General features: G+C 41.8%; 1 protein-coding gene across 1 annotated transcript in view; it reads right to left on the reverse strand.

Annotated features, from left to right (window-relative positions):
• Positions 1-1386: 1386 nt before the first annotated feature.
• TEX14 (testis expressed 14, intercellular bridge forming factor) overlaps positions 1387-27112 on the reverse strand; it is a 39533-nt gene continuing 13807 nt past the window's right edge. Inside the window, exons 6-30 of the mRNA XM_059486756.1 lie at positions 26637-26767; positions 25687-25800; positions 24128-24251; positions 23192-23370; positions 20516-20667; positions 19606-19796; positions 19315-19456; positions 18092-19014; positions 17297-17400; positions 16293-16372; positions 15259-15516; positions 14585-14685; positions 14196-14309; positions 13760-13844; positions 12931-13021; positions 11358-11420; positions 10214-10338; positions 9337-9527; positions 7518-7569; positions 6941-7012; positions 3998-4115; positions 3736-3831; positions 2974-3092; positions 2524-2584; positions 1387-2336 (exon numbers count right to left, since the gene is read on the reverse strand). Of these exons, the coding sequence (XP_059342739.1) occupies positions 2300-2336; positions 2524-2584; positions 2974-3092; positions 3736-3831; positions 3998-4115; positions 6941-7012; positions 7518-7569; positions 9337-9527; positions 10214-10338; positions 11358-11420; positions 12931-13021; positions 13760-13844; positions 14196-14309; positions 14585-14685; positions 15259-15516; positions 16293-16372; positions 17297-17400; positions 18092-19014; positions 19315-19456; positions 19606-19796; positions 20516-20667; positions 23192-23370; positions 24128-24251; positions 25687-25800; positions 26637-26767 (3723 nt within the window). The 3' untranslated portion in view covers positions 1387-2299. The remainder of the gene's footprint in view (positions 2337-2523; positions 2585-2973; positions 3093-3735; positions 3832-3997; positions 4116-6940; positions 7013-7517; positions 7570-9336; positions 9528-10213; positions 10339-11357; positions 11421-12930; positions 13022-13759; positions 13845-14195; positions 14310-14584; positions 14686-15258; positions 15517-16292; positions 16373-17296; positions 17401-18091; positions 19015-19314; positions 19457-19605; positions 19797-20515; positions 20668-23191; positions 23371-24127; positions 24252-25686; positions 25801-26636; positions 26768-27112) is intronic.

Here is a 27112-nt window from a genome sequence, read left to right on the forward strand (position 1 = left end):
CCCAAACCACCCCAGTCCAAAGGAATGAAACATGTTGGAGCAACCTGGGCTAGTGGAAGGCAGCAGAGAGGTGGAATTAAATCATATTTATGGTATTTTCCAACCCAGACCATTCCATGACTCCATGACCTGGTGTGGGGGGACAGGACACCCATGCCCACCCCTGCCTCAGCCTCCCTCTCTCCTGCTGCGCAGAACAGCTCACAGGGCTCAGAGAGGAATTAGAACAGCTCAGTATCACTGTTTTAATTTAATTAATTGGGCTTTCATTCTCTGGGAAGCTGAAAAGCAGCATTAGATGGGCCCTCTGATCTCCTCTGCTGTCTTGCACTGGTCCTTGTTTAATTGTTCCTGTTAATCACAGCTTTTGTGCCCATGCTTTACGTTATCAGGATGATTCAAGTCCGTGCTGAACTTAAATCTGGGGAAGCACAAGCAGCTGAGAAACTGAAATCTCTGTTGTGTTCTGGCCCCGATAAGGAGATCAGACAGGCCATGGGGCTGCTTGAAAGGCCCTCCACCAACAGAAATAAAAATTCTCCACATTAAGATTAAAAAAAGATAGGGAAACTGTTCACAGTCTGCTCACCATTTGGTCCCACAGATAAAATAGAACAAGAAATGCAGGAAGCTGAGATTTCACATGTTGTTATCCAGCCAGGGATGGATAATTCTGTGCATGTGAAAACGCTCCCGTGCTGCTCTCCACACACTGCTGCAGCCACTTGGCTTTGGCTACCTTTTATTTAATTAAACAAGCCTGAAACCCAACAAAAACACCACCCAAAGTGAGAGGGAATGACCCTCAGTTACAAGCCACCAAGGAGAGGATCACAAAATCCAAATTTGCAATTTAACTTTTTGCACTCTCTGTCCCTGCTGGTGACACAGCCCCGGGGCCGTGGGGAGCAGGATCTTGTTCCAGCAGCTCCTACCAGGAATAAAAATCCTCCTGCCTGCAGCACAGAGGTCCCACACAGAGAATCCAGGTTGGAACAAGGCTGGGTTAGAAAATATTAAACATTTTTTTGGCCATAATTGTGTCACAGCCTGGGGCGAGGCCTGTGCTAGGCCTGAGGCGCCTCTGTCACTGCCACCACAGCACAAACACATAAAAGATTTTTATTTTCTCTTATCTTTCCTCAGAAACATTTTTATTTTCTCTTATATTTCCTCCCCCACCCCTGCAGGATCCTCCCTGGAGCAGCTCCATCAGGGCCTGGTTGTATCATGGCCTGATGATGGGAAGCAATGTTAAAAACAAATTAAAAACCCCAACAAAACAACCCCAAAACTGAACCTCCAAGCCAGAAAAAGAACAAAAGGCAGCACAATAACCTTGGAAACTTTTATTAATGTTGTTTAACCAAATGAACAGGTAAAGAATTGGAGCATTTCCTTGCAAAAGCAGGAATGAAAATACAAAACTTGGTACTCCCAGATATGCAAAAGCAGCTCAAAGCCCAGGGAACAGGACAACCTTCACTCCTGCACCTTGAACAGTATTTATCACAAAAAAAGTGTGAAATATGAAATAGCTGTGCCTATCAAAATTCTCATCCAAAACTCAATTATATCCAGAGATCTTGGTGGTTTTTTTTGGACGAGGCCTACCAAAAATGTGGTTGAATTAAACACCAGGTATCTTCATAACAACCACATTTTTTTCCACATTCTTGTCTGATGCTGGCAGGGAACATATTGCTGCACTTGCAATCTCTGGAGAACACTGCCTTTTCCTCATTAGCTTTTTGCACAGCAATTAATCCCTTTAATCAGTCCAATCAGTTCAACACTAGATCACAAAAGCACTATGTAAAGAGAAAACAAGAAATTACCTTGTTAAATTTAATGAGCAAGGAAAAACAGACTCTACATGGGCTGCAACACTCCAGCATGGAAACATTTCAGTGCCTGAGCAGCACCAGCAGCCCACAGAATTACAATCGTTTTGTCTTTAATCTGAAAACTGCATAATGCAACAGAGCAAGGAATTCTCTAGCTTATGAAAATGTGCACGTGCAGAATAAAAAGCAGTTTCATAAGGATGTGACAGTAAAAAAAACAACAGCTCACTTCTGCACATTGACACTGCCTGGGCATGCAACAATGGCATCAAACCAGCACAAAACATTTCAGAACACAGAGCACTGGGTTTCCTTCTGAACTTGCTGCTGCTGTTCAAGGAAATCTGAGCTTTACAGGTGTTTATGTGGCCAAAAAGGGCTGTAATTCACAGAATAAACACTGTGCAAGCAGCAGCAAGCAGGTGATGTGTAGAACTTATTTACTCTGTGTTTTAATCACGGAGAGAGCTCTCATCCAAAATAATTTTCCTGCAGGGAACAAAAAAAAAAAAAAAAAAAAAGAGGGAAAATGGTTATGAAGTTGGTTTATCTTCTGTAAAGTACAAGATGAAGGGAATGGGATTTCACAGTGTCTCTTTTTAATGGAAGACAGGAATGCAGCTCATGCCACAAATAAATTTCTGCCACAATTCCAGTTTAACTCACAGAGTCTCACCTGAAGGGTGGAGCTGGAGCCAGCTGCTGCTGGGGGTGGGATTTCTGATCCTTGATCTCATCTAAAAAACAGGGAAATTCAGCTCAGAACATGAAAGCCACACAGAGACAGCAACTGAATCAAGAGCTGCAGGTTCCTCTGCTTGATTCATTTGGAATCAGAACCCAGCCCCAGCTCTGCTGGATCACCCAGGACCCTCGTGGGGATCAGAAAATCAGAAATAATCCTGATTTCCATCCCTGAAGCCCAGTCCCAGCTCAGCTGTGGAACTCTGACAGCAAACAGGGGCACAGCTGCTGTTGCTGCAACAATTTGTTATTGTAATGCAATAACAAGCACAGGGATGTCACCCCCAGGCTTCTACACTTTAAAATTGCCATCAATATTTCCAAAAGTAACCAGAGATTTGGGACATTTCAAACTTTGGGTGCATCCAGCAGCTCTACAGACCAAGGGCACCTGCTGAAGTCCCTGCAGAGATTCCTGGTGCTCTGCCTCCAGCCCAGGCTCCTCTCTGCTCTACTTCATTCTTCCTTCCAGCATCTTCTGGATCCTGCAGGCTGGCAGCCCTTCAATGACAGAATTTTGTGTATCATCCTCATTTTTTTTGTTTTTTAACGGGATTAAATAGAAAATTCTGATGCCAAACATTCTGATGCCAACAAGTTCCTTTGTGAGACCGAAGTTAGGGATATGAGCACTCACTGTGGAGCTGTTCAGAGTTACTGGGCTCTGATCTTTAGTTCCAAGAGGAAAAACAGTTATTTGGGATATGAGTATTTTCCTTAAAATGATGTTTAAATGACTTCTGCCATGTTCTTCAAATTTCCTAATATACTGCCATGGAAGCACAACCATTTTCACAAACTCTTCTTTCTAAAGAGCTTTCATGATTCTGTTCTCTTAATGCACATTTTGTCTGTCTCAAAAAATTCCCCCATTCTGTCAAATTATCTCTGATTTCTGTAAAGACCAAGCACTGCCTTTCAGGGCTGTTGAAGTATTTGCTTTCCACCTACAGGAAGCTGTATTAACAAAACATTCTTTTCCATCTCAATTTAGTAGGAGAGTTCACATTCACGTCTCCAGGCAAGTTCCCTGGCACTCTCCACTCCCCAAGGAGTCTCAGCCCATTTTCTGAAAAGTCCTCCACAGATGTGCACACAGCACACAAAATAAACCCTTGAACACAAATAGAAATTATCAGCTCACCCAAGAGCGTGTCCCTGAGGCTCTTCTTGGATCTCCTCATCTCCAGGAACTGCATGGAGCATTCTTTCCAAAACATCATCCAGACTGGAGTGAGCCCTGTTCAATAAAAGATTTCAAAGTGATGGTGACAAGGATCATGCTGCAAATTTCCAAATAAAACAGTCATAAGGGGATTTAAAGTTTTCTGTAAGCATTGAATCTTGTTAAAATTCTAAATCTTTGTAACTCAAAGCCAGACATGCCTTCCCATCCTTTTTCATACCTTTCTGTATCCTCTGCTAGATTAAATGACTCCTTAGTCCATAAACTCTGATTTGTCTTCTCATTTCTCTCAGATTCTTTTCCTGACTCTCTGCTTTCCATTTTAACTTGATCAAGAGCTATTCACATAAACAGCAAGATTTTAGTATCAAAGGAAGATAAACAAAGACATTAAAATGTTGTTTTCTTTGGTGCACTTGGGCAATTTCCAGTTGCCCACTTCTCAGTCACTCTTTCCTCAGCCAGGCCTGATTTTCTACCAGATGAACAAATTCCCATTATCTGCAGTCAAAGGTGGCCAGCAGCAAGGCCCAGATAAATATTTCACTCCAACACATTTCCAGATTCACAGGACTCCACATTTTGTTTCCCATTGAAATGAAAAATGCATGTGGAAATGAATCTTTAATCTTTCCCTTTCCAATCCCAGATATGGGAGAGAAACCCAAGGGAAACCTGAGGATGGTTTGCCTATTTATCAAAATCCAGTGACTTTCCCTCAAAGCTTTATCAGCAAATTCTGTTCCCCACAGAAATGAGGGTTAGGGTTGGGCTTAGGGCTGAGAAGGGCACCCCATGGTGAATTTTCTCAGCTGGAAATTCATGGTGATGGGGTTAAACTTAGGGGAATATTTCAGCCCCTTCTGCTGGGCTGTGATAAGCAGGAAGCACGAGGCTGCCACAAAAACTGGGAGTCTGAAATAGCTGTGCTTTATGCAAATCCAAGAAAACCACAGTGATTGAGCAGCCAGCAATAGCCTGCTGCAGTCCTCTCCCCCTAAAAACAAGAAGCTCCAATGAACGTCCATCCCTCAGGAAAAGATTTAACAAAGCTGCAGGACAACCAAACATGTGCCAGCATCATTCTCGAGTGACTGTGTTATTTAGCTTTTTACAGACTTAACTCATGTTCTGCCTTTTTCTTTTTTTTTTTTCCTTTTGCCTTTTTTTGTCTGCTTTTTTTTTTTTACTGCTGCTCACTTTGTGACTCACTGGAGGAAGAAAAAAAAGCACAGCCTATAAACATTTAGGTTTTCTGCTCCTCTGACACGACTTGTTGTACATCTAAAAATGATTCCCACTTAGCACCATTTGCATCTGCAGCAGCACAAAGATTCACCACTCTGCTGTCTTTGTAACAGAGCAGGAAATCCAATATTCATTACCCCAGTGGAAGCTATTTTTTTTCCTCTGTGAAATCAGAGGCATTATTTCATGCTGGAGAATTAGGAACATTAACAGGTAGGGTGCAGAGGCCACTTTCTGAAGTGAATCACCCTCCCAGAATGGATTTGACATCACCTGCCCAGCACCTCTGCTCCTGTGGGTGTTGTCACCTGTGTGTGAGCACAGCACAAGCTCCAGTGGCACAATAAGAGCAGAAAATTTCATTTTTCCTGCTTAGACCTGCAAACCTCCCCCAGCAGCTCCCCGTGGACCTCGGAGGGAGCACACAGGGAAAGGCAGCAAACACTGGTGGGGGCACCAAGCTAAAAATTGCAATTTATTGTTCCAGCTGAACAGCCAGTGACGAGGACGCAGAGGCAGTTTGCAGCAAGGAAAAAAGAATTTTCTATTTTAATCTCCACATTGGGACTGTTAGCAACCAACCATTCACTTGCACTCCGGAGTCTGGCAATCCCATCCCTTCCAAGCCTGGAGTGATGGAATCTTGCTGCTTTAAGTGTTCTGTTAAAAACAGCATTATTTCCATATTGGTCTAGGCTGCTTATACACTAAAATACCATATAACTTCATCCATCCAACCCTGGAGGAAAACCTGTACATTTATAATTATTTATATATTATTTTTGAATTAATATAATTTAAATAATATATATTATAATATAAAATATAGTAAATACATTACATTTATTGCAATAATTAAATTACATATAATTGCAAATATTTGTATATTTATACATTATTATATAAAATATAAATATAAGTATATGTTATTATATATTACATAATATCTATATATTTGTCAATATTTATAATTATTAATATTCATAACTATATTGTACAATAATATAATTATATACTATTATGTCTTATAATATGTACTATATATTATATATAATAATATATAATATATATAATATATAATATATACTAAATTATAAATAATAATATATAAATATATTATTATATATTTTTATTTTATCAATAATTATAATTACTAATACTTATAATTATATGTATTACAATAATATAATTATATAATAATATTATGTCTCGTAATAAGTACTATATATAATATAGAATAATATATACTAAATATAATATATTATAATATATTAATAAATAGAATGATTTACATATTATAATTTATAATTATTTTATATATTAACCTACAGGTTGCCCCTGACCATCATTAATGGCATCACCTTTGATGCCAACTCCACAGGTTCTTTTTTTGGTGATTGAGGAAATAAGGTGAGGATGGACAATTTAATTATGTAATGTCTGGTGTTAATTTAGGAAGAGCTTAATGATGGATAAGCAAAGCAAACTCTTCTCCAATACCCTGCAGTGAAAACCACACAGAGGTTTTACATTTTTGTGTGAACACAAGAAGAAAATGCAAATCACTGACTCTGCACAGACACCTGGGGGGTGCAGCTGCCTCCTCTAACAGGGAACACAAATTGCTCCAGGACACCTTTGAAAAATTCAGTGTACACCAAACTCCTCTCTGTGTTAAACTCCACCTGCACTCAGTGTGCTCTCAGCAGCAGCAAGGAAACACTCAGAGAAATGCAGAGGCCTCAAGAACTGCCAGTTATTTAAGCTGCTGATCATTTAAGCTCTTGATCTTCCTCATAATTGACTGCAACTAATTTGGAAGCTCCAGTGTATTTTGGCAGTGAATGGTTTGGGAGAAATCCTGACTGAGCACAGCTGGAAAGCCTCCCACAGTTTGGGGTGAAGTGCCTCTTACCAATTTCATCCAGCAGCTCTTGGGCTGGTGGAGGCAGCTCATCACTGGAGGGGGGAGATGCCTCTGAGAGTGCTGAGACAGAGAAAAAAATATTCCAGTTAATTAGCAGTGATTAATCCTTAATAACTGTGACATAGGCTTACACTCTGATAGCATCTTGCTTACATATTTCATTTAACACCCTGCACGAGCCTGGCTCATTCATATTTTATCAAATTTCCCTCAATAATTCCATAATGGAAAAATCATTTGGAGCCAGACTTGCACATTCAGCTCCCAATGGTGTATCAGAAATCTGAGGCCAGTAATATTTACACTTCAAACAGAGGTTGATTTAGAGGTCAGAGTTCTCAGTGTGCAGGTGCAAACACAAAATCCATAACCTAATTAGCACCAGCAGTACATGGTTGAGTGCTCAGCTATTTATCCCTCTAAAAAGAGACATCCAGGAGCAAAAGAAGAAGGGAAAAAAAAAAAAAAAGGAAAAATAATTAATAGACTGCTGAATTTCCTTTCAAATCCATTTCTCTGTTTATTGAACAATTTATTTTGGCTGGGGCTGGGATAAAAGACTTACCAGGTGCCTGCCTGGTGTTCCTCAGGGATGAAGCAAGTGGTGGCAACCCAACCTGAGTGAGATCAAACAGAATTAAATACAAGAAGTAAATTGAGAAACTGCTGATCTTCAATCCTCCCCTTCAACATCCTAAATCCAAAATTTAGGTAGAACCTTCAATTAAAGCCTGAGCTGACCATTAAATTTTAAACTAAGCTTTCCAATCAGTCCAGAATATGAAAACAGAGTAAGACTGATGTGTCAAAACTTTTTCTTACACTGCTGTGCATCATAATTTAGCTGTGAGATATCATCAGCTTCATAATCTTTATTTCAACACTCTGAACAGACAATTGGATGGGGATTTTCTGACTGGGCAGTTCCAAGATTTCTTCAGTTTCCATTCTCTGCTTGGAATCTTTCACTATTAAATCCAGGCACATCTGTTCTTTAGAAGAGCCCCCCCAAAATTAAAAATTTGTAACCAGAGGCAAATCCTCACTGCCCTCAAAGTGGCAATATGCACTTAATTCTAGAATAAGATTCTGGACATGAAGTGACAGCAGAGCCACTCAGGGCTGTAAATGAATTTAATGAATTCCAACTGCTCTGGCACTGGAGCAGCACGACACAGACCTGCCTGTGCCAGGTCAGCTGCACAATGAGCAAACTCTGATTCCAGCTCTGAACCACAGCCCCAGCACTGGAAATAACAAGAAAGGTGAAAAGGCAACTGTGTTATACAAAACTGTTTTATACAGAACTGTCTGCAAAGGCAATTTGAGATAATGCTGTGGCTCAGGAACACCTTCAGTGCCAAAAGGATCAGTGGAAATGGCTGCAGCGACCTTGGAAACTCTGCACTCCAAAGGGTTTGAACAAAGCCAAAGAGATTGGGCACATTTAATGTGCAGAAAAAGGAGAAAAAAGCTTTGAACAAAGGGCTCATTCAAACCACCTTCTGCAGAGTCCATTCCGGACTCTGGGCAGAATCCAGTCTGGCCTTTCCCTTTTGCCAAGTCCATTCCAGACTCTGGTCAGAATCCAGTCCAGGTTTTCCCTTTTGCCAAATCCATTCCAGACTCTGGGCAAAATCCACTCCATTTTTTTTCTTTTGCTGAGTCCACTCCAGACTCCATTTGGAATCCATTCCAGGTTTTCTAATTTGCTGAGTCCATTCCAGACTCCGGCTAAAATCAGGTCTGAGCAAGTCCATTCTGAAATCCAGTCCGGGTTTTTCCTTTTGCTGAGTCTATTCTGTACTCCAGCCACAATCCAGTCTGTGTTTTCACTTTTTCTGAGTCCATTCCAGACTCCAGGTGAAATCCGGTCTGGGTTTTTCCTTCTGCCAAGCCCATTCCATACTCCAGCCATAATCCAGTCCAGGTATTCCCTTTTGCTGAGTCCATTCCAGTCTCCAGGTGAAATCTGGTCCCGGTTTTCCCTTTTTCCAAGTCCATTCCAGATTCCAGGTGAAATCTGGCCCGGGTTTTCCCTTTTGCCAAATCCATTCCATACTCTGGGTAAAATCCAGGATTCCAAAGGCTGGGAAGTGGAAATTCCCAACAGCCAGGGAGGGATGGAGGGCAGGGAAGGGCCACTTGGAGAGAGGCCAACATTCACCAACAAGAGGAACCCAAATCTTTGTGTAATCAATGCCTGAAATTAATCAGGACTCTTTACTTCATCCACAGAGCCACGATTCCCAAACACTCAAAAAGACCTACAAGCATTTCTCTGCTTGCATTTCTTCTCAATAAAAGTGTTGTCAAAAATATTTTTAAGGAACATTAAAAGAATATTTACAGAAACTCCTGGTGTAAGTGATTTTCTGACTTACAGGCTCTTTCGGTCCAAATGGGCAAACTCTTGAAGCCACCACTGGAATTTCCATGCTCCTCTCCCCTTCCCAGGCTGTGGTGAAAGTCTTGAACAGCGTGGAGGAGGTCTCTTGAGAGCCACAAAAGGAAGAATCTGAAGAAAATTCACGGCACTGTTTGTATTTCTCAAAGGCTAATGGAAATTTTTCGTCTAGAATTAAAAAAAAAAAATAAACAGGAAAAAAAAAAGTGAAGACAGCAAAGCTGGAGAATTATTTTTGGAATTTTTGAATCTTTAGCACATTTCAACAGAAGCAGAAAAAAATTTAAAGGGAACAGGCACCTGCATAAGAAACTCTATCCATAAAAGACCAAACTGAGGTTGATAACTCAGAAATTCCACCTGAGACAAAACTTTGCCAACTGAGAAATTCCACCCTCTGTTTAACACCAAATTAATGAAGCACAAATGTTAATTCATTACTCTTTGGCACTCCAGTTCAACAAACATTTATCATGTCATTTAACTTGTTATAAACTTACTGAGTGCTTATTAAATTGCCTTTAATATGCTAAAATCCACATGTATCAGTTAAAGTTAAAATTACTTAATTTCTGATTTATGAAGGCTGCCAGAGACCTTTCAGGCAGTGACTTTTTCAGCTGTGTCCCTGTAAATTCTCCTTTAATTCTGTGTCTTTGAACAACGAGATTTTCAACAGGAACAACAGCATTTCTCGTGCAAGCCTGACATTCCCGCACAGAGCAATGGAAGTTCACGATTCACCTTGATGATTTTCACATAAAAAAAAAAAATCCTGGCAGAAAGGCCTGGCTGGCACAGAGAGGAGATTCACAATTCCCCGTGAATCCTCTTTTTCCCCCTCCCCGCATTACCTGAGCCCAGGGGGGTGCTGACACTGGTGGGAGCGTGGCTCAGCCGAGGCGTTCTACACTCCACACCCCTCTGGAAGTTCTGCTCACAGGGGATGCTGGACAAATCCTGAATGTCTGCCACTGATCTGAATTATAGAGAGATGTTCTGACAGTTAGAATGGCCACTTTCCTGCACCTGTGAATCACCAGATCCTGCTATTTTCAGGGTCTTGAAATTTTAATTTCGTGCAGTCTTATCTAGCTCGCCGGAATGGAAGGAGATGTTCCCTTTGAGACTCCCCACAGGAATCTTTGGAGGCCCAAAATCACCATCCTCAGGGAAGTTAAAGAGGCAGAAAAGGTTAATTATTTGCTTCCCCTTCTTTTCCAGGATGTGTTAAATAATCCTTCCACAAAACCAGCTCAGGAAGCTGCTTCCAGAAAGGGCAGGAGCTCCAAATGTGAACCAAAAGGCAGAAAAAAATCCCCAAAGGCAAGGGAAAACCTCAAGGGTTAACAAGAATTAATGAGCCATTAATTAAGACTAAATGTAGGCCTTGGGAGCATTTAAAAGAATGACTCTGATAAACTGAGACTGCTGAAGGCACTGACACAGCCCCAAGTGAAAAAAATTAATTCCAAATTGATCAAATTTTGGGGAGATACACCCTGGATTCCATCATCCTCAAAGGCCATGGAAAGAACAGACACCTCCTGTAAATCAGTAATTTTATGCAAATCTCCATTAGCTGTAAATATAAATTAACCTCATTAGCTGAATCACAAACATACTCTGCTGATTTTTTTTTTCTCCCTGAAAATCACAGGACTATTTCTGTAATAAAATTTATTTGGCTCCACACGAACGATTTGCTCTTTAAAGTGATTTTATTTCCCTGTGCCATATGGAGAGAAGAAGAAACCAGGAATCCTCACACTTGCATGGGAAGAAGCACACCCAGATGAACACCAAGTTAATTACTTCTGAATATGAAAATATTCCCAACTCAGGACAACACTTTTACACCAATCTCACAACTTTTCACAGGAAAATACTCTCTCAATACTCTGGGGAGTTTTCTCTTGGTCTGTCCCTCCTCCCTTGACAAAATTTTGTAGTTAATGACCAATTTGCTGAAGTTTTGCTATAAAATGTGGCTCTTACACATCTTTTTCTTGGCATTCTTCCTGTGGCTCCCACAGCATCGCTTCTTGTGCTGCATCCACACTGAAACGAGGGAGGAAAGGTCACATTCACCCTCAGAAAATTATGGAAATTGAGAAATTTGGTTTCCTTTCCTTCAGGAAGTTTAAGCATTACCTTCTCTCTGAGGAAGACTGCAGCTCATAAACACTTTTTGCTTAAAACCTTAAAAGGTGGGGACTGGTAGGAGAAAAATGTCATTTTTAACAGATTTGTTAAAGCTTCTAATTGACATTTGCAGCTTCAGAACAAAAGTGAAATTAATAAAATTAAGTGAAATTAATTAATTAATCTGCCTGCTCATCTGGTGCTGGGGACTGGCAGCTCCTCCCTAGGATGTCAGAATGGAACAACATTATTGACCAAAAATAAAAAAAGAAATAAAAAAGAGATGTGAAGTGAGTGATGTGAGGCACTGCTGGAATATCAATGAGAGCAGGCAGTGGCACTAATTGCCTGCCAGGAACATGGAGAAATAATGACATTTAAATGCTCACCTCGTTAAAATTTGGTGAAATTAATAAAATGAAATCAAAGAAATCAAAACCTAGGCATACACACCACTCCATTGTTCCATCATCCCTTGATCTGTCTCAGATTGTGACAAGGTCAAAGAGGATTAGGCAGAGAGCAACATCCCCTCTGTCCTGCTGCCAAAAGTTCCTAGGTGGAGGGAGCAACCAAAAACCTTCTTTTTTTATCCTAAAGCCAAGTGATTTCCACTGCTGGTGCCTCCCTCAGCTCCTGGGTGGCGAGGAGACCTGGCAGTCACAGCCAACTTCTGGAAAAATTTTACCATGCTGGTAAAATAGAAAATTTTAATAATACAAAATTTAATAATATAAATTTAATATAATAATAATAACAATAATAACAATAATAACAACAATAATAATAATAATAATAATAATAATAATAATAATAATAATAATAATAATAATAATAATAATAATAATAATAATAATAATAATAATAATAATAATAATTTTTTTATAAAATTAAATATAAAATTTCATAGGGGGGACAAAAAAACCCTCTGTTTTTCAGAGGAGCCGGCCAAACCTCCAAGGTTTCAGAGGCTGCCAAATCTGATGTTACCCCCAGGCAGGATCAGTGAACATTCCTGGGCTGATCCCCTGGGGTTGGGAAAGGCAGGATCTTCATGGCTCCACTTCAGCTCCACAACCAAAATTAAAGCAGATGACTGAAGCTTTAATTTGAATTATCTTTGCTCTGTTTCAGCTTGTGGTTTATCAGGAATAACGATATGTACATGGCTTTTTTTCCCCCTATTTTAGCTCCCTCATTAAGGCAGAAAAAACCCCACCAAACTCTGCAAAAGACAAAATCCCTTGAGACCTGTGAAAATCCCTTTTTGTATTTTCTTAGCAAGGAGCTGAGCTGTGTAGATAATCATTAAAAACCACCACTGGCATCTTATTTGAATATTAGATATATAAGCAGAATTAATGAAGAGAGCACACTTTAAAAGCTAATTTATGCCTGAAGCAACAATGAAAATGAGTTTTTCTACCTGGCTACAGGCATTTGGCTCAGCTGATTCACTCCCAGCTTGTTTCTGCCACTGCTCTGTGGTGTTGTGCTGCAGAATGGCATTTTTCCTCCTGAATACAAATAACAAATATGTTCCCTGTTATTGGCTTTTGCAAGCACAAAAGAAAACAACCCAACTCATTGAACAGGAAATTGTGATTTTATTAATTTTTTCTTTTTTTTTTTTTTTTTTTTTTTTTTGTCTGAGTTCTTGTGACCTTTGTTGTTATGGAGAGACAAATGTGTTTTAAAGATGCATTTTCATAAACATGGCACAGCTGCCAGACAGGCACTGGAGCACTGGGGAATATCACAACATTTAGAGATTTGAGCTAAAAGAGACAACAGAGTAAGGAAACAATGATTCTTGATTCTTGCATTATTCTGCACACACACTCTGTCAGCTCTCACTGGGTTTAAGCCCAAGATCCTCCCAGCAATGAGAATATTAATGTGTAAATACAACTCTAATTCAGTTTCCAGCACCACAGCAAGTTGCATAAAAAGATTAAACTTCGCCCCAGGGTAAAAATAAAAAGGTTTCAAACAAGTTTTTTTGTTTTGGCTTTTTAACTGAAACACAGCAAGTACATAAACACTGCATCTGAAATGATTTCAGGCACTGCAATGCCCAAACCAAATTCCTAAATGGCCTGAACTCTCCCAGAAATAATAATTTTGAAATGAGAGATCAACTGAGCCTGAAGAATGGAAGTCCAGCCTTGTGACAGGAGAGCTGCTAGCAAAAATATCAATGCAACAATTCTGTGTCCCTGCCTCAGAAGTGCTTCTGTAAAAAGGACATTTACCTGGAGCCTGAATTGCTGTATCTGCAGGTGATTTCTGTAAAAATCCTGCACAAACATCTTCAGCTCTGCCCTCAGCATCTGAGGTCTGAAAAGGGGAAAAAGAGAATTTAATTCCATTTTTGACAGAGCAGCTGCAAAGGGCAGGACAACCCTCCCAGGATGATGGGAGTGGAGAGAGAAACTTTTCAGGAGCTCATCAGCAAACGGCCCAGACTGGATTTAACAGTAAAATAGGAAAGTTTTGTATCTTCCAGAAATTAGTGAAGATTAATTTGCTTACTCTTACCCAAATCTTTATTTGCAGGTACTGTTTTGAAAGAAAAGAATAATAATGAAGAAAATAAATCTCCCATTTTCCACAGCTCTCTTCAAATCAAATGTGAGCACAATTAAACCACATGTTGTGTAACTCATGTCCAAAAAATGTTATTTTTACCTCTGGTTCTGACCTTCCCTCAAGAGCAGGAGGAAGGAAATAATCAGGAGTGAAGAATTCTTCAGTCACATCAGGAGGTGAATTAAGGGAACAATGCAATTCCCTTGAATGTCCCTGTGAAAGACATCATCACCTGAGATGATCCCCCTCTCTATTAATAAAAAATACACATTTCAACCAATAAAAACCACTGCAATTCTGAAATTCTATTTAATTATTCCCTGACTTTCCACCCACCTCCTGCTCCTTGCATTACCTTGGTGGTTTATAAAACAAAATAACAAAAAAGAAGGGGGAATGAGGAGGGGAATTGTTCCTCAGATCAGCTCAGGCTGAAGTTTTCCATGGACAAGCAGCTGCCACTGAACTCCCTGGATTTCTGTACATACTCTAGAGAGACTCTCAGCTTGCTGAGGAAGGGCTGGACTCTTAGGAATGGATTTTCCAGACTCTGCCTCCTCATCTGGTGCTGGGGACTGGCAGCTCCTCCCTAGGATGTCAGAATGGAACAAAATTATTGACCAAAAATAAAAAAAAATAAATAAAAAAGAGATGTGAAGTGAGTGATGCGAGGCACTGCTGGAATATCAATGAGAGCAGGCAGTGGCACTAATTGCCTGCCAGGAACACGGAGAAATAATGACATTTAAATGCTCACCTCGTTAATTAATCTAAGCAGGGGAACCTTGCCCTGTTCCTTTGTCCAGAACTTTTTGAAAAGCTTTACCCACTGAGCTGCTGCAGGAAAAGCAGCTGTGTGGTGAGACTGGAAGGAATAAAAGTGTGACAGCACTCTCAGGGCTCTGAGAGCTCTGGGTTCCTCCTGCTGATAACATTCATCAGCAATGATGAAGGTCCCCAAGCTCATCCCCTCCACCCATTAACACCTAATAATCACCTTATCTCTATTTGTGCCCACCAGGGAGTGCCTGACTTGCTCTGAGGGCAAGATAAAATGGACAAAATTTGTAAAAATTCACAGAAGCTGAGATGTGAATGGAAATGGAAGGGGGAAAAAAAAAAAAAAAAAAAAAAAAAACCAAAAAGAGAGCAGAGCTTTTACCTGTGGTGGAAGCCCTGGGTGCAGGCTCCAGGTCGCTGTCCCCAGAGTCGGTCCTGTCCTCACTGTCCCAGGGCTCAGCAGCCTCACCTGGCTGCCACCCCCAGCCCTGCTGAGCTCTGGGGGCTCCAGCAGGGACATCCTGGGGCATCTCCCTGACACTCTCAGCTTCACTCTCAGACGTGCACTCGCCGCCAGGGTAGGGACAGCCGAGCCCCAGCTGGCCCGAGGCCACCCTCCTGGCCATCTGCTTGACTTCAACTACACAAAAAAAACCCCAAAATTACCACTTGACACCCCGGGATCTGGAGCTTCAAAGCATCCCCTGTGTTTCACTGTGCCCGCAGCGTGGAAATTTGGAAAATCTGCATTTGGAAATGCAAAGGTTAGAGCTGGCAGCGCCACGGCTTTTGTTATGAAAGGAGCTAAACGCTTCCTTTTATTTTAAATAAAATAAAGATTTTTAAATTTTAAAACCTGCACAAAATGATATGGACAAGTCTCCACAGGAACAGGTTTTGTTGGTTGGATTCTCCATTATCCATGCCCGTGCTGCCATCCACTGGGCACTGCCATCCCTGCCCCTCCTGAATCCTCACCCTGCCCAAAACCAGGCTGGAAATCCCTCCAGCTCCAGAAACCAAACCACCCCAACGTGCCTGGGATTATTTTATGCCCAGAATGTGCAAGACACAGGATCCCACTCCCTTGGATTCCCTCCAAGAACAACCTCACAGATCTTCAGCAATTAAAGCACAGAGACCTTTCCTCGCGTGCTGAGTTTAATGCTCTGCACTGCAGCAGGATTTCTGATATTAATGCTGATTTAACACTGATTTAATATTGATTTGACACTGATTTGACACTGACTTAACATTGATTTAACACTGATTTAACACTGATCTGACACTGATTTAACACTGATCTGATCTGACACTGATCTGACACTGACTTAACATTGATTTAACACTGATTTGACACCGATTTAACACTGATATAACACTGATACAACACTGATTTAACACTGATTTACTCACTCCTCCACCCTGACTGCACCACCCTCCTCTTCTCGCTGCTTTTTTTGCTGCAGAATTCCACCCTTGGCTTTGAATGGCACCTGCAAAAAATGATTATGAAATGCACAAACTATTTTAGAGCCTGAGCATATTGTGTCAAGTATTCCCCAGCCAGGAAAAGGCTCCAAGTTGTTTTAACATCAATTAGAGCACGTGTGCCTCTCAGCCTTTTAACAACCCAGCAGAACCAGCAGATTGAGCTGCCAGGAGCTTGGAAAGCACAGATAATAATTATTTAGGTTTATTCCAGATTAACCAGACAAGCTGTACATCTCAGAGCAGAGCTGCAGATGCTGCAGCTCCAAAACCACACCATGGGTGATTGTGGGGATTGTTTTATTGAGGGGATCACAATTTCACACCTGGACAGTGATTCTCCAACCAGAGTTCACTCCCTGACCTCCACTGACCATCAAATATTTCTGTTCTAACCTTTACCAACAGGTATTTCTGATCCAAAATGCATCATGGATTAATTTAAAACTGCTGTAATTTTTTCTGATTTGACCAAACATTGAAAGAAGTGTCTGTCCCCCTCTTTCCAACATGAATCTGCACAAGTTTTGCCAGGTAATTTCAACATGTGCTTTCCATTGCTGCTTAAAACCACAGAGAAATGACACTGAAAAGCATTTCTGCTGGGAATTGAAGGAGGCTGTGCCCAGAGAGGAGAACCACCTTCATTAACACCTCCCCACATTGCTCTCCTTAGGCCCTGCTACATTTTGGACCACTGACCTCCATCCCAGAGGCATGTGAAATCATTTTTAACAGCACTGTTTAGCACAAAGTGCCCTGTCACAGCAGCTCTGCAGCTGACAGTGACTCACAGCAGGCTCCTCTCTGCACAGATGGCTTTTGCCTTCCTGAGGAACATTTAATGCCAGCCTTGATCCTGATGTGCCTCTCTCTCTGCAGATGGATCTGTCAGAATTAACTCTTGTATGAATAAGATCAAAACTCACCACTTCTCCTCCTCCCTCCTTGCTGCAGGATGTGAATCAGCTCCTCTCTGGCACTGCAAGTTGAACTTTTGCTGGCTCCTTGCAGACACGTGTGGGAGGAGATGCTGAAAGGAGTCCAACAAGCCGTGATTCAGCACACACTGGGCACTCTGCTAATTACTGCTAATTACTGCCTGAGCTGGCTGGGATGCAGCCTCAGAACAGGACAGCACCAACTTTAATCCCTGAGTTTTATTTTAGTTTTATTTTAGGATGACAACTCCAGCAGAATATAAATATAAAATATAAATCCAGCTCTGCCCTGCATTTATAGCAGTTTCAGGTGCAGGCAGTGAAAACATGGAACTTCCAGGGCGATGAGTGGACCTGAATGAGTCAAGATTATCCTGACAGGAGAGATGTAATTGGATTTCTCTCTTTCTCTTTGGTCCATGTATTTAATAATGAAAGTGATCCAGAAGCCCCTCCCAGTAACAGCTTAGGCCTCAACACAAACAGAAATATTTCTCCACTGAGAGAAGAGGAGAAAGAGGAGAAAATTTCTCCTTTTCCCTGAGATTCCCATCTCCATTTCAGTGCAGGATTTGGATTCTAACCCCACCCTGAGCCCCTGGATCAGTGCTGTCCTGGGAGGACTGGAGAGAAAGGGGAAATAACACAATTGCACTGCTGAGCTGCCTTCATTCCTGTATTTAAAGCCCATTTGAAAGGACAGATTCATCCCTCCTCCTGGACACCACCCATCCCTGCTAAGGATCACAGAAATGATAACCAGGCCCTTGCTCAACACTTTACCTCCTGGTTTGGGCTCCCTTCACCATCCAGCCCCACGCTGCAGCCCGGGTCACGATGGGTGGCTGCAATTTTGCTCTTCCGTTTCTCATTCTGCACTGCCTCTCTGTCCTTGGCTGTCTTGGGAACAGCCTGGAAGCTGTCTCTGCCCGGTGCCTGACACGTTACTGGAGGTGGAATGTAATCCCTGGATGGTGGAGCCACAGCCTGGTGTAAAAGAATATCAGCTCCAGAAAGAGCCTCGCTGGTGCTTTGGGAAGCAGCACCAGAGCCATCCCAGTGTCTTCCTTTAGAATTTCCCTTGGGGAGCAGATTCATCCTGAGCTCCTGGAGCAGCCTGCTCTGCTTTGCCTGGGCCTTCAGCCTGTCCAGCTCCTGCTCAGTCCTGCTCAGGGAGTGCCCAGCCTGCCGCAGCATGCTCTGCATGATCTTCAGGTTCAGCACGCACTTGCTGATGTGCTGCTCGCTCTGGGAGGGGCTGCTCAGCCTGCTGCCAGCATCTCCCCTCATCTGGGACAGCCCAGGGGCTTCTCTCACCCTTTCCTCTTCCTCCTCCTCCTCATCTTCCTCTTCCTCCTCCTCCTCCTCTCCAGTGAAGCCTGTGCTGGACCCTGAGGATTCCTCTTCCTCCTCAGCCTCCCACTGGCTCTGCTCTTGCTCCTGCTGCCTTTCTGCGTCCCTTGGAGCCTGGCCCGACCCAGGTCCTCCTTGCAGGAAATCCTGGGGACCTTCTGGGTAACTGGCCAGGATTTCATTCATCTCAAAGCTGCACAGGCTCTCGTCCACATCACTCTCACTGCAGGGAGAAGCTGCTGGCTGCAGCTCAGAGCAGACACTGTCCCGCTCAGGGGGCTCTGCTGCCTCCTGCAGCACCACAGCACTGCTCTCCTGGGGGAAAGCAGAGTCCTTGGGGGCAGGAAAACCACCTGGGAAATGCAATTGGAAACATGGAATAATTTCTCCAGAAATCCAACAATTTGCAATTCTGCTAAATTGGGAATTCAGAAACTCCACGAGCAGCATTTGACACCTCTGCTGAAAACTCTGCCTGAACAAAACAGATTTGGAGTCCTGAGTCTACATAAAGTGGCAGCTAAAATCCAGAACCAACTGCTTCCTATCTTCAACCTGCACCATAAAATCTGTGAGTGCTCCCATTTTAATTGGGATTTCTGTCAGCCTGCTGTGAGGAACACATGAAGGACATCCTGCCCCAGGAAACTCACCAGCCTTGCTTATCTCTCTTTCCTGGACTTCCACTGTTCTCTTCTGGAAGCTAAAAGCTGATGCCCAGCAGATGTTGACATCTGCAAGAACAGCAGATCTCTGGGCTTTGGGTATTCCACCACTTTCAGATTTAACCAAGTCCTGTAAAACAAGACAAAAAAAGGAATAAAATACAATTGTATTTGACAGTTCTGTGTCTCTGCCTGCTTTTCTGAGAGTGTTGGGTCACCTCCTCTAGATTTAAGCAGAATCTGAATGGACATATCAAAGATTAGAGCGCTGGAAATCACCTTCAGGTCATTTTTGAGGATATATTGAATATCCTGGAGCTTCATGGAGCGGTTCCTCTGCTTGGGTTCCAGCCCTGACTTGACAACATCATAATAGAGCAGGGGGAGCCTGACATCTGCCTGCAGCTGCTGCCCTGAAAGGATGAGCTGCTTCACAGCTGAGTCTTCCACACCTTTCCAGGGAGGGCTCTCTGCAAGACACAAGAGCAGATTTTATGTCACCAGCTGCACATTATTGTTATTTAAAAAAAAAATACATCATTTCCTAATGTAATTTTTTTTTAAAAAGTGATAAAATAAAATGTAATAAAATAAAAAATCACATTATTCCCTGTCCATTCAGTATTTTACAATTAAAAACAAGCACTGGCATCTCCTCCCTGTCTTATTGAATGCTTTCAAGGGAGCTGACAGAAATATCCAGAGGAGAGTGACACTGCAAACAGCCCTGCTCTGGATTCTTCACTGGGATTAATTTTTAGGGTAATTGTTTCTCCCATTTCACTGTCAGAATAGTCAGAGTGAATGCAGAGCAGACATTATCTGTAATAACAGCTACAAAAACACAGTAACATTAACTTATCTCCAAGTTATCACACAGATCCAAAACACAAAAGCTGCACAAGCTTGTTGTGAACAGTGAAAAGACTTAATTGAATGTTTTGCTGCGCTGGTAGGAAGAAGAAGAAGAAGAAAAACAAACAGCAGAAAAACACTTTATTTCTCCAATAATTTCATCCCTTAGCCACACAATTTTTTCTGATCACATTTTACAGGAGTTCCCAATAATCTCTGTTATTGTCGTTAATATTTGGGTTTTTTTGCCTGGTTTATTTTTTCAGTTTATTTTTGCCCGTTTATTTTTTAATTTTGCCTGGTTTATTTTTTTATCCCAAAGCCGTGCTCTGACCTGTCAGGGCCTCCTGCAGCACTGCACAGAAGCTGTAAACATCAGATTTGACCGTGCCAGGTTTGCCCAGGACGATTTCAGGGGAGCTCCAGCGGAACAGCTGGGCCGGGACAGGGATTCGGGTCAGGTCACTGTGCTCCCCACTGTCCTTGCTGCAAAAAAAGGGGGAAAATTGGAAATTAGGACATAAAACACACTCAACTGCAAGGGCTGTATTTAGGGATTAAACACCTGAGTGTCCTACAGCTTTTAGTTTAATACATAAAAGGTTCAGGGCAAATAGAAATGTGCAGTAAATGTATTTTGGCAAAGATTGTCTGGGGAAAGCAACACCTCCTTTAATGACTTTACAAAAAAAAAAAAACTAAAATAATAAAAAATACAAAATAAAATATAAATAAATATAATACTAATATTAACAACTGTAACAATAATAATAGTAACTATAATAATAATAGATATGTGCAAATGCAAATAGAAATGTGCAGTAAATGCCTTTTGAAAAAGTTTTTCTGGGGAAAGCAACACCTTCTTTAACAACCTTACAATTAAAAAAACCCTAAAATAATAAAAAATTTAAAATAAAATATAAATAAAATATAATAATGAGAATTAAAATAAATAATGTACTAATACTAACACTAATAATAATAATAATATTAGTAATAGTAATACTATTAATACTACTAATAATAATACTAATACTACTAACACTACCACTACTACTACTACTACTAATAATAATAATAATAAACCCTAAGAAAAAGCAGAACTTTTCCCAACATGAGCTTTCCAAACAACCCTCTACTTCTGACCACGAATAAAACACAGAAAGCCTGAAATTTTTTTTATTTTCCAACGTGTCCAGGGGACAATTTCAGTAATAGTGAGACGAAAAAAAAAATCCTCTTTATCTGACTGGTGGCACTTAATTCCCACCAGTCTAAGGAGGTGCTGGATGTCCCATCCCCAATTTCAGAGCAAACCTGAGGAAATTTTTCGTGTCCTCCCCCAAGGACACGACCTGGATGGCAAAGGAGGAGAGGCAGCGGTGCAGGAAGTCCTTGAACCCCCAGTGCCTCCTGAACCCCCATTCTAAAAAACCCCAAAAAATCTCTTTTTCACCCCATGATCAATTATTATTCTACTTAAACTCTCTTGACTTGTGAGTTCTCATATAAAGGTTGGTAACTGCTTTTTCCAAGGGCTAAATCTAAGGCACGGGGTGGGTCTTAAGCTTTGTGCCAAGGTCTCTGAGCCCCTTGGCGGGGTCTTGAGTCCTCCAGGGCAGCCAGAGGAATTTGCAGAGGGATTTCCAGAGGAATTTCCTGGGTTCCCACGGCATCCCTGAGGGAGTCTCTCACCTCTCTATCATGTGCTCCAGGTTGCAGAGCCTGCCCTCCCCCGAGGACACGATCTGGATGGCAAAGGAGGAGAGGGAGCAGTGGAGGAAGCTGAACCCCCATTCTAAAAAACCCTAAAAGTCTATTTTTCACCCCATGACCAATTATTATTCCACTTAAGCTCTCTTGACTTGTAATTCCTCCTATAAAAGTTGGTAACTATTTTTTCCAAGGGCTAAATCGAAGGCACAGGGGGGCCTTGGGCTCTGTGCTCTGAGATCCCCAGGGCAGCCAGAGGACTTTGCAGAGGGATTTCCAGAGGAATTTCCTGGGTTCCCACAGCATCCCTGAGGGAGTCTCTCACCTCTCTATCATGTGCTCCAGGTTCCAGAGCCTGCCCTCCCCCAAGGACACGATCTGGATGGCAAAGGAGAGGCAGCGGTGCAGGAAGCTGAACTCCCATTCTAAAAAATCCCTAAAAAATCTCTTTTTCACCCCATGACCAACTATTACTCTACTTAAACTCTCTTGACTTATAATGCTTCATATAAAGGTTGGTAACTGCTTTTTCCATGGTGTAAATCAAAGGCACAGGGGGGCCTTGGGCTCTGCGCTCTGAGATCCCCAGGGCAGCCAGAGGAGTTTGCAGAGGAATTTCCTGGGTTCTGACACAACCCCAATTTCAGAGCAGCCTGTGGGATCTCAGCACCTCAGGATGGAGGTGCAGAGTGACCGAGACCACCCTTGGGGGGCTCGGAGGTCCTGGAATGTTGCCAGAAGTGTCTGGTGGCTGGACTTTGATTCTGCACGGGAGACGACACCTGTATGAGGATGGGAGGAATTCACTGGGTGAATGGTGAAGGGATAAGTTAATCAGAGTGTGAAACACAGGGTTTAGGATTTCTGTACAGGGGGGTCTAAAGAAGTAACATGGAGGAATTGGGGCGTGTCCTGTCCTTCTTCTTCTTCTTCTTGGCCTCCATCTTCTGTGGTGGTGCTGGCACTTTGGGATTGGTTATTACTAAAAGTGCACTGGTCAATAAGGGTAAAAGGTATTGGGGGAAATAGGTAAATATTGTATATGTAGTTTTGAGTATAAAGATAGGTGACCGCCCCAGGGGCTCTCAGTGTGCTCATGTCTGGCTGCTGTGCAGATCTCTGTCGGGCCGAGAGAAAAGCTTTTAGATAAACAACTAATAAACACTGAAGACCGAGAAAAAACCTGAAGCCTCTTCTCATCCTTTGGAGCACGAGCTGCCCAAGGCCATCCCCGAGCCTTTCCAGGCCATGAAACAGCCGGGAAACCGACAGCAGCCCTGATGGAGCTCCTCACCTCTCTATCATGTGCTCCAGGTTGCAGAGCTTGCCCTCGCCCGAGGACACGATCTGGATGGCAAAGGAGGAGAGGCAGCGGTGCAGGAAGCCCCGGGAGTGCAGGAACCGCAGCGCGTCCAGGATCTGCAGCAGGACGTGCAGGAGCGTCTCCGTCTGCAGCACTGGGAACTCTGCTCGCTGCAAAAACAACCCAAAACCAGCACATCTGCAGGGCAGGTTCTTAAACGTGAGCTGAGGGAAAGTTAGGGGTTGGTTATTGTGGGTATGGTTTAGGTGGAGAAGGCAGCGAGGGAAATTTATAGGAGGAAAAAGGAAATTTATTTTTTGTTCTCGATGCTAAACCAAGTAACAACATCTCAAAAAGAAGAGAAAAATATTAAATGACAACAATAAAACACAGATTTAAATTTTTTTAATTGACTAAATTTTTTAAAAAATTGATTAAATTTAAATTTTTAAAAATTTAATTTTTTAACTTTAAATTTAATTTTTTCAGTTTTAAAAATGGATTAAAACTTTTAAAACTGATTAAATTTAAATTTTAAAATATTTTTAAATCTTAATTTATTTTTTTAATTTTAAAAAATAGATTAATTTGTTTTAAATTTAAAATTTACATTTAAAATTTTTAATCCAAAATTTTAATATTATATTTTATTTTTCAGTTTTTAAAAATTGATTAAATTTAAATTGATTAAATTTTAATTGATTAAATTTTTAAAAAAATATTTAAAATTTTAATGGATTAATTTATTTAAAAATATTGATTAAATTTAATTTTTTTTTAAATTAATTAAATTTTTAAGCTGATTTAAAAAATAAGAAATGTAACCAGAAACTCAGATACACACTGAGGATTTTGCCTTCTTGAGGAAAGATGTTAGTCACTAAACTTCTGGTGAATTATTATTTAAAATCCAAGCACTGCAGTTACCCTTTCATGGAGGATGCTGTAGAGAGAGCCAAAGTGAACCCTCTCATAGACCAGACGGGTTCTCTCCAGGTCGCAGGACAGACAGACAGACATCAGCTGCAGCAAGTGAGGGTGGCGCAGTTTGCTGCACAGGGAGAGCAAAAATCAAATTTACAAATCTGAGATGAGAAGAAGGAAAGTCCTGCCCTGCTGAGTGCTTTTATCAATATGACACACGAATGTTGGAATGTATTTTAGTGTAAATGTATTTTTTTTAACTGAAATATTTGATTTTAGAAGATCAGAGTGGGAAGAAAATTGTATTTCTGATCTGGGGAAGATGTGCAACCCCAGCTGAGAGGTAAATCCCATTCCTCCAAGATAAACTCCATTCTTCCCAGGTAAATCCCATTCCTCCCAGGTAAATCCCATTCTCCCCAGGAAAATCCCATTATTCCTTAGATAAATCCCATTCCCCCCAGGGTAAATCCCCTTCCCCCAAGGTAAATTCCATACTCTAGGTAAATCCCATTCCCTCCAGGTAAATCCCATTCCTCCCAGGTAAATCCCATTCTTCCCTAGGCAAATTCCATTCCTCCAAGGCAAATTCCATTTTTCTCTAGGTAAATCTCATTCCCCCCAAGATAAACCCCATTCCCCCCAAGGTAAATCCCATTCTTCCCCAGGGAAATTCCATTCCCACAAGGTAAATTCTGTTCCTCCCATGCAAACACCATTCCTCTCAGGTAAATTCCATTCCTCCCTATGTAAATCCCATTCTTCCTTAGGTAAGTCCCATTTCCCCAAAGTAAATCCCATTCTTCCTAGGTAAATCCCATTCCCTTGAGATAAATCCCATTCTTCCTTAGGGAAATCCCATTCTTCCTAGGTAAATCCCATTCCTCTCAGATAAATCCCATTCTTCCCTAGGTAAATCCCATTCTTCCTTAGGGAAATTCCATTCCCTTGAGGTAAATCCCATTCCCCTGTGGTAAACCCCATTCTCTCAAAGTAAATCCCATTCTCCCCAAGGTAAATCCCGTTCTTCCTAGGTAAATCCCATTCCCTTGAGGTAAATCCCATTCCTCCCAGGGAAATCCCATTCTTCCCTAGGTAAATCCCATTCTTCCTTAGGGAAATTCCATTCCTCTCAGGTAAATCCCATTCTTCCCTGGGTAAATCCCAGTCTTACCAGGTAAATCCCATTCCCCCCAGGTAAATCCTATTCCTCTGTGGTAAACCCCATTCTCTCAAAGTAAATCCCATTCCCCCCAAGTTAAATCCCATTCTTCCTAGGTAAATCCCATTCCCTTGAGGTAAACCCCATTCCCCCCAGGTAAATCCCACTCTTCCCTAGGTAAATTCCATTCCTCTCAGGTAAATCCCATTCTTCCCTGGGTAAATCCCATTCTTACCAGGTAAATCCCATTCCCTTGAGGTAAATCCCATTCCCCCAAGATAAACCCCACTCTTCCCAGGTAAATCCCATTCCCTCCAGGTAAATCCCATTCCCCCCAGGTAAACCCCACTCCTCCCAGGTAAATCCCATTCCCCCCACCCCAGAGCAGCCCCTGCCCCACCTGCAGTGCTGCTGCTCAGCCAGGAGCAGGTCGGCCAGGCGCAGCTTCCAGCTGTTCTGCTGGGGCTGGAAGCTCAGCTCCTTCACTGTCACCCTGCTGCCTCCCCACATCAGGCTGCAAAGAACAACAGGAATTTGCACCAGATGCTTCCAGCAGTGTTTTCCCTCTTTCTTTTAAATATTTTTCCCCCAGTTATGTGGTTATGTACCCAGAATTTTGTTATTCTTACCAAGAAAATTCTTACCAAAAATTCTAAGATTTCTTCTGTGGTGCTCTGGTGCTGCCTCCCACTGTCAGGAATTTAAATTTTGCTCTTTTTAAACTGACAACAAATAAACTCGTCCTGCTGAAGGCTGATGGAGCAGGAAAGATTCCCTGCCCAAAATCCCACCCTTTCCACAAGGAATTCCCTTCACCAAAGGTCATCAGTGACACAAATCAGAGTTTTGGGGAGATTACATCACCAATTAAATCAATTGAGAGACAACCACTTGCTTAACACACAGTAATTAGAAAACACCATATTGTTGTAATTATTACCAATAATTACAAGATTTTAAATGAATGTTCAGCCTGCCCTTGCAACTCTCATTTCAGCACAGGTTATGCAGAGGAAATCCTGGACAAAGATTTACAAGGATTAAATGCTGAACAACACAATCTGTGCAACCCTAAACACATTTCCCACCACAAAAAAAAAAAAGATCAATACTGAACCACTGCCATCAGTAATCAGCCTTAATTGGGTTAATATTGCTCGTGGGCTGTTTTTGGCCTCTGAGCCATCAGTCTGACTCAGATATTAATCAATAAACAGCAGCAAACAAGGTGCAAGCAGGAAATAAACACAGAACAAACATGGGAAATCACCCAAACAAATCACTGGTACAACAATTTGCTTTGCAGACACAAAGAGGGGATAAAAAAAAAACCTCTTGAATTCCACTCACTTGGTCATGATCATGTAGGGCCCCACGGGGTAAGAAAATGCTGGCTCATCATCAGCCTGGACCACATCTCTGTCCCCAATAATGGGGAGGGAGGCCAGGTAGCCCAGGTGGCCACTGCCTGCCAGGTGGAACTGAAAATGCAGGAAAATGAAACAGCAAAATGCAACAGTTCCCGTTGGGAAGGATGAAAGTTCCACGAGAAAGCAGATCCAGCCCTTAGGAAATGCCACAGGTGATGTTTAATAGGAATTTCTGCTGGTCCAAACCCAACCAGGCACCAAAGGCCTCAATATTTGGGATCTTCATGGGGCTTTTTCCCCCCATCTTTTCAGCAGAAATAAGAATGCAGTAGAAGTTAAGAATGCACTAAAAGTTAAAAAGCAAAAAATAAGAATGCATGAAAAGTAAAAATAAAAATGCACTAAAAGTTGGAAAGAAGAATCCACTAAAAGTTAGAAAGTAGAAAAGAAGAATGC

Source organism: Ammospiza nelsoni, chromosome 21, assembly GCF_027579445.1.
Source record: "Ammospiza nelsoni isolate bAmmNel1 chromosome 21, bAmmNel1.pri, whole genome shotgun sequence".
In the NCBI taxonomy this organism is placed as follows: Eukaryota; Metazoa; Chordata; class Aves; order Passeriformes; family Passerellidae; genus Ammospiza; species Ammospiza nelsoni.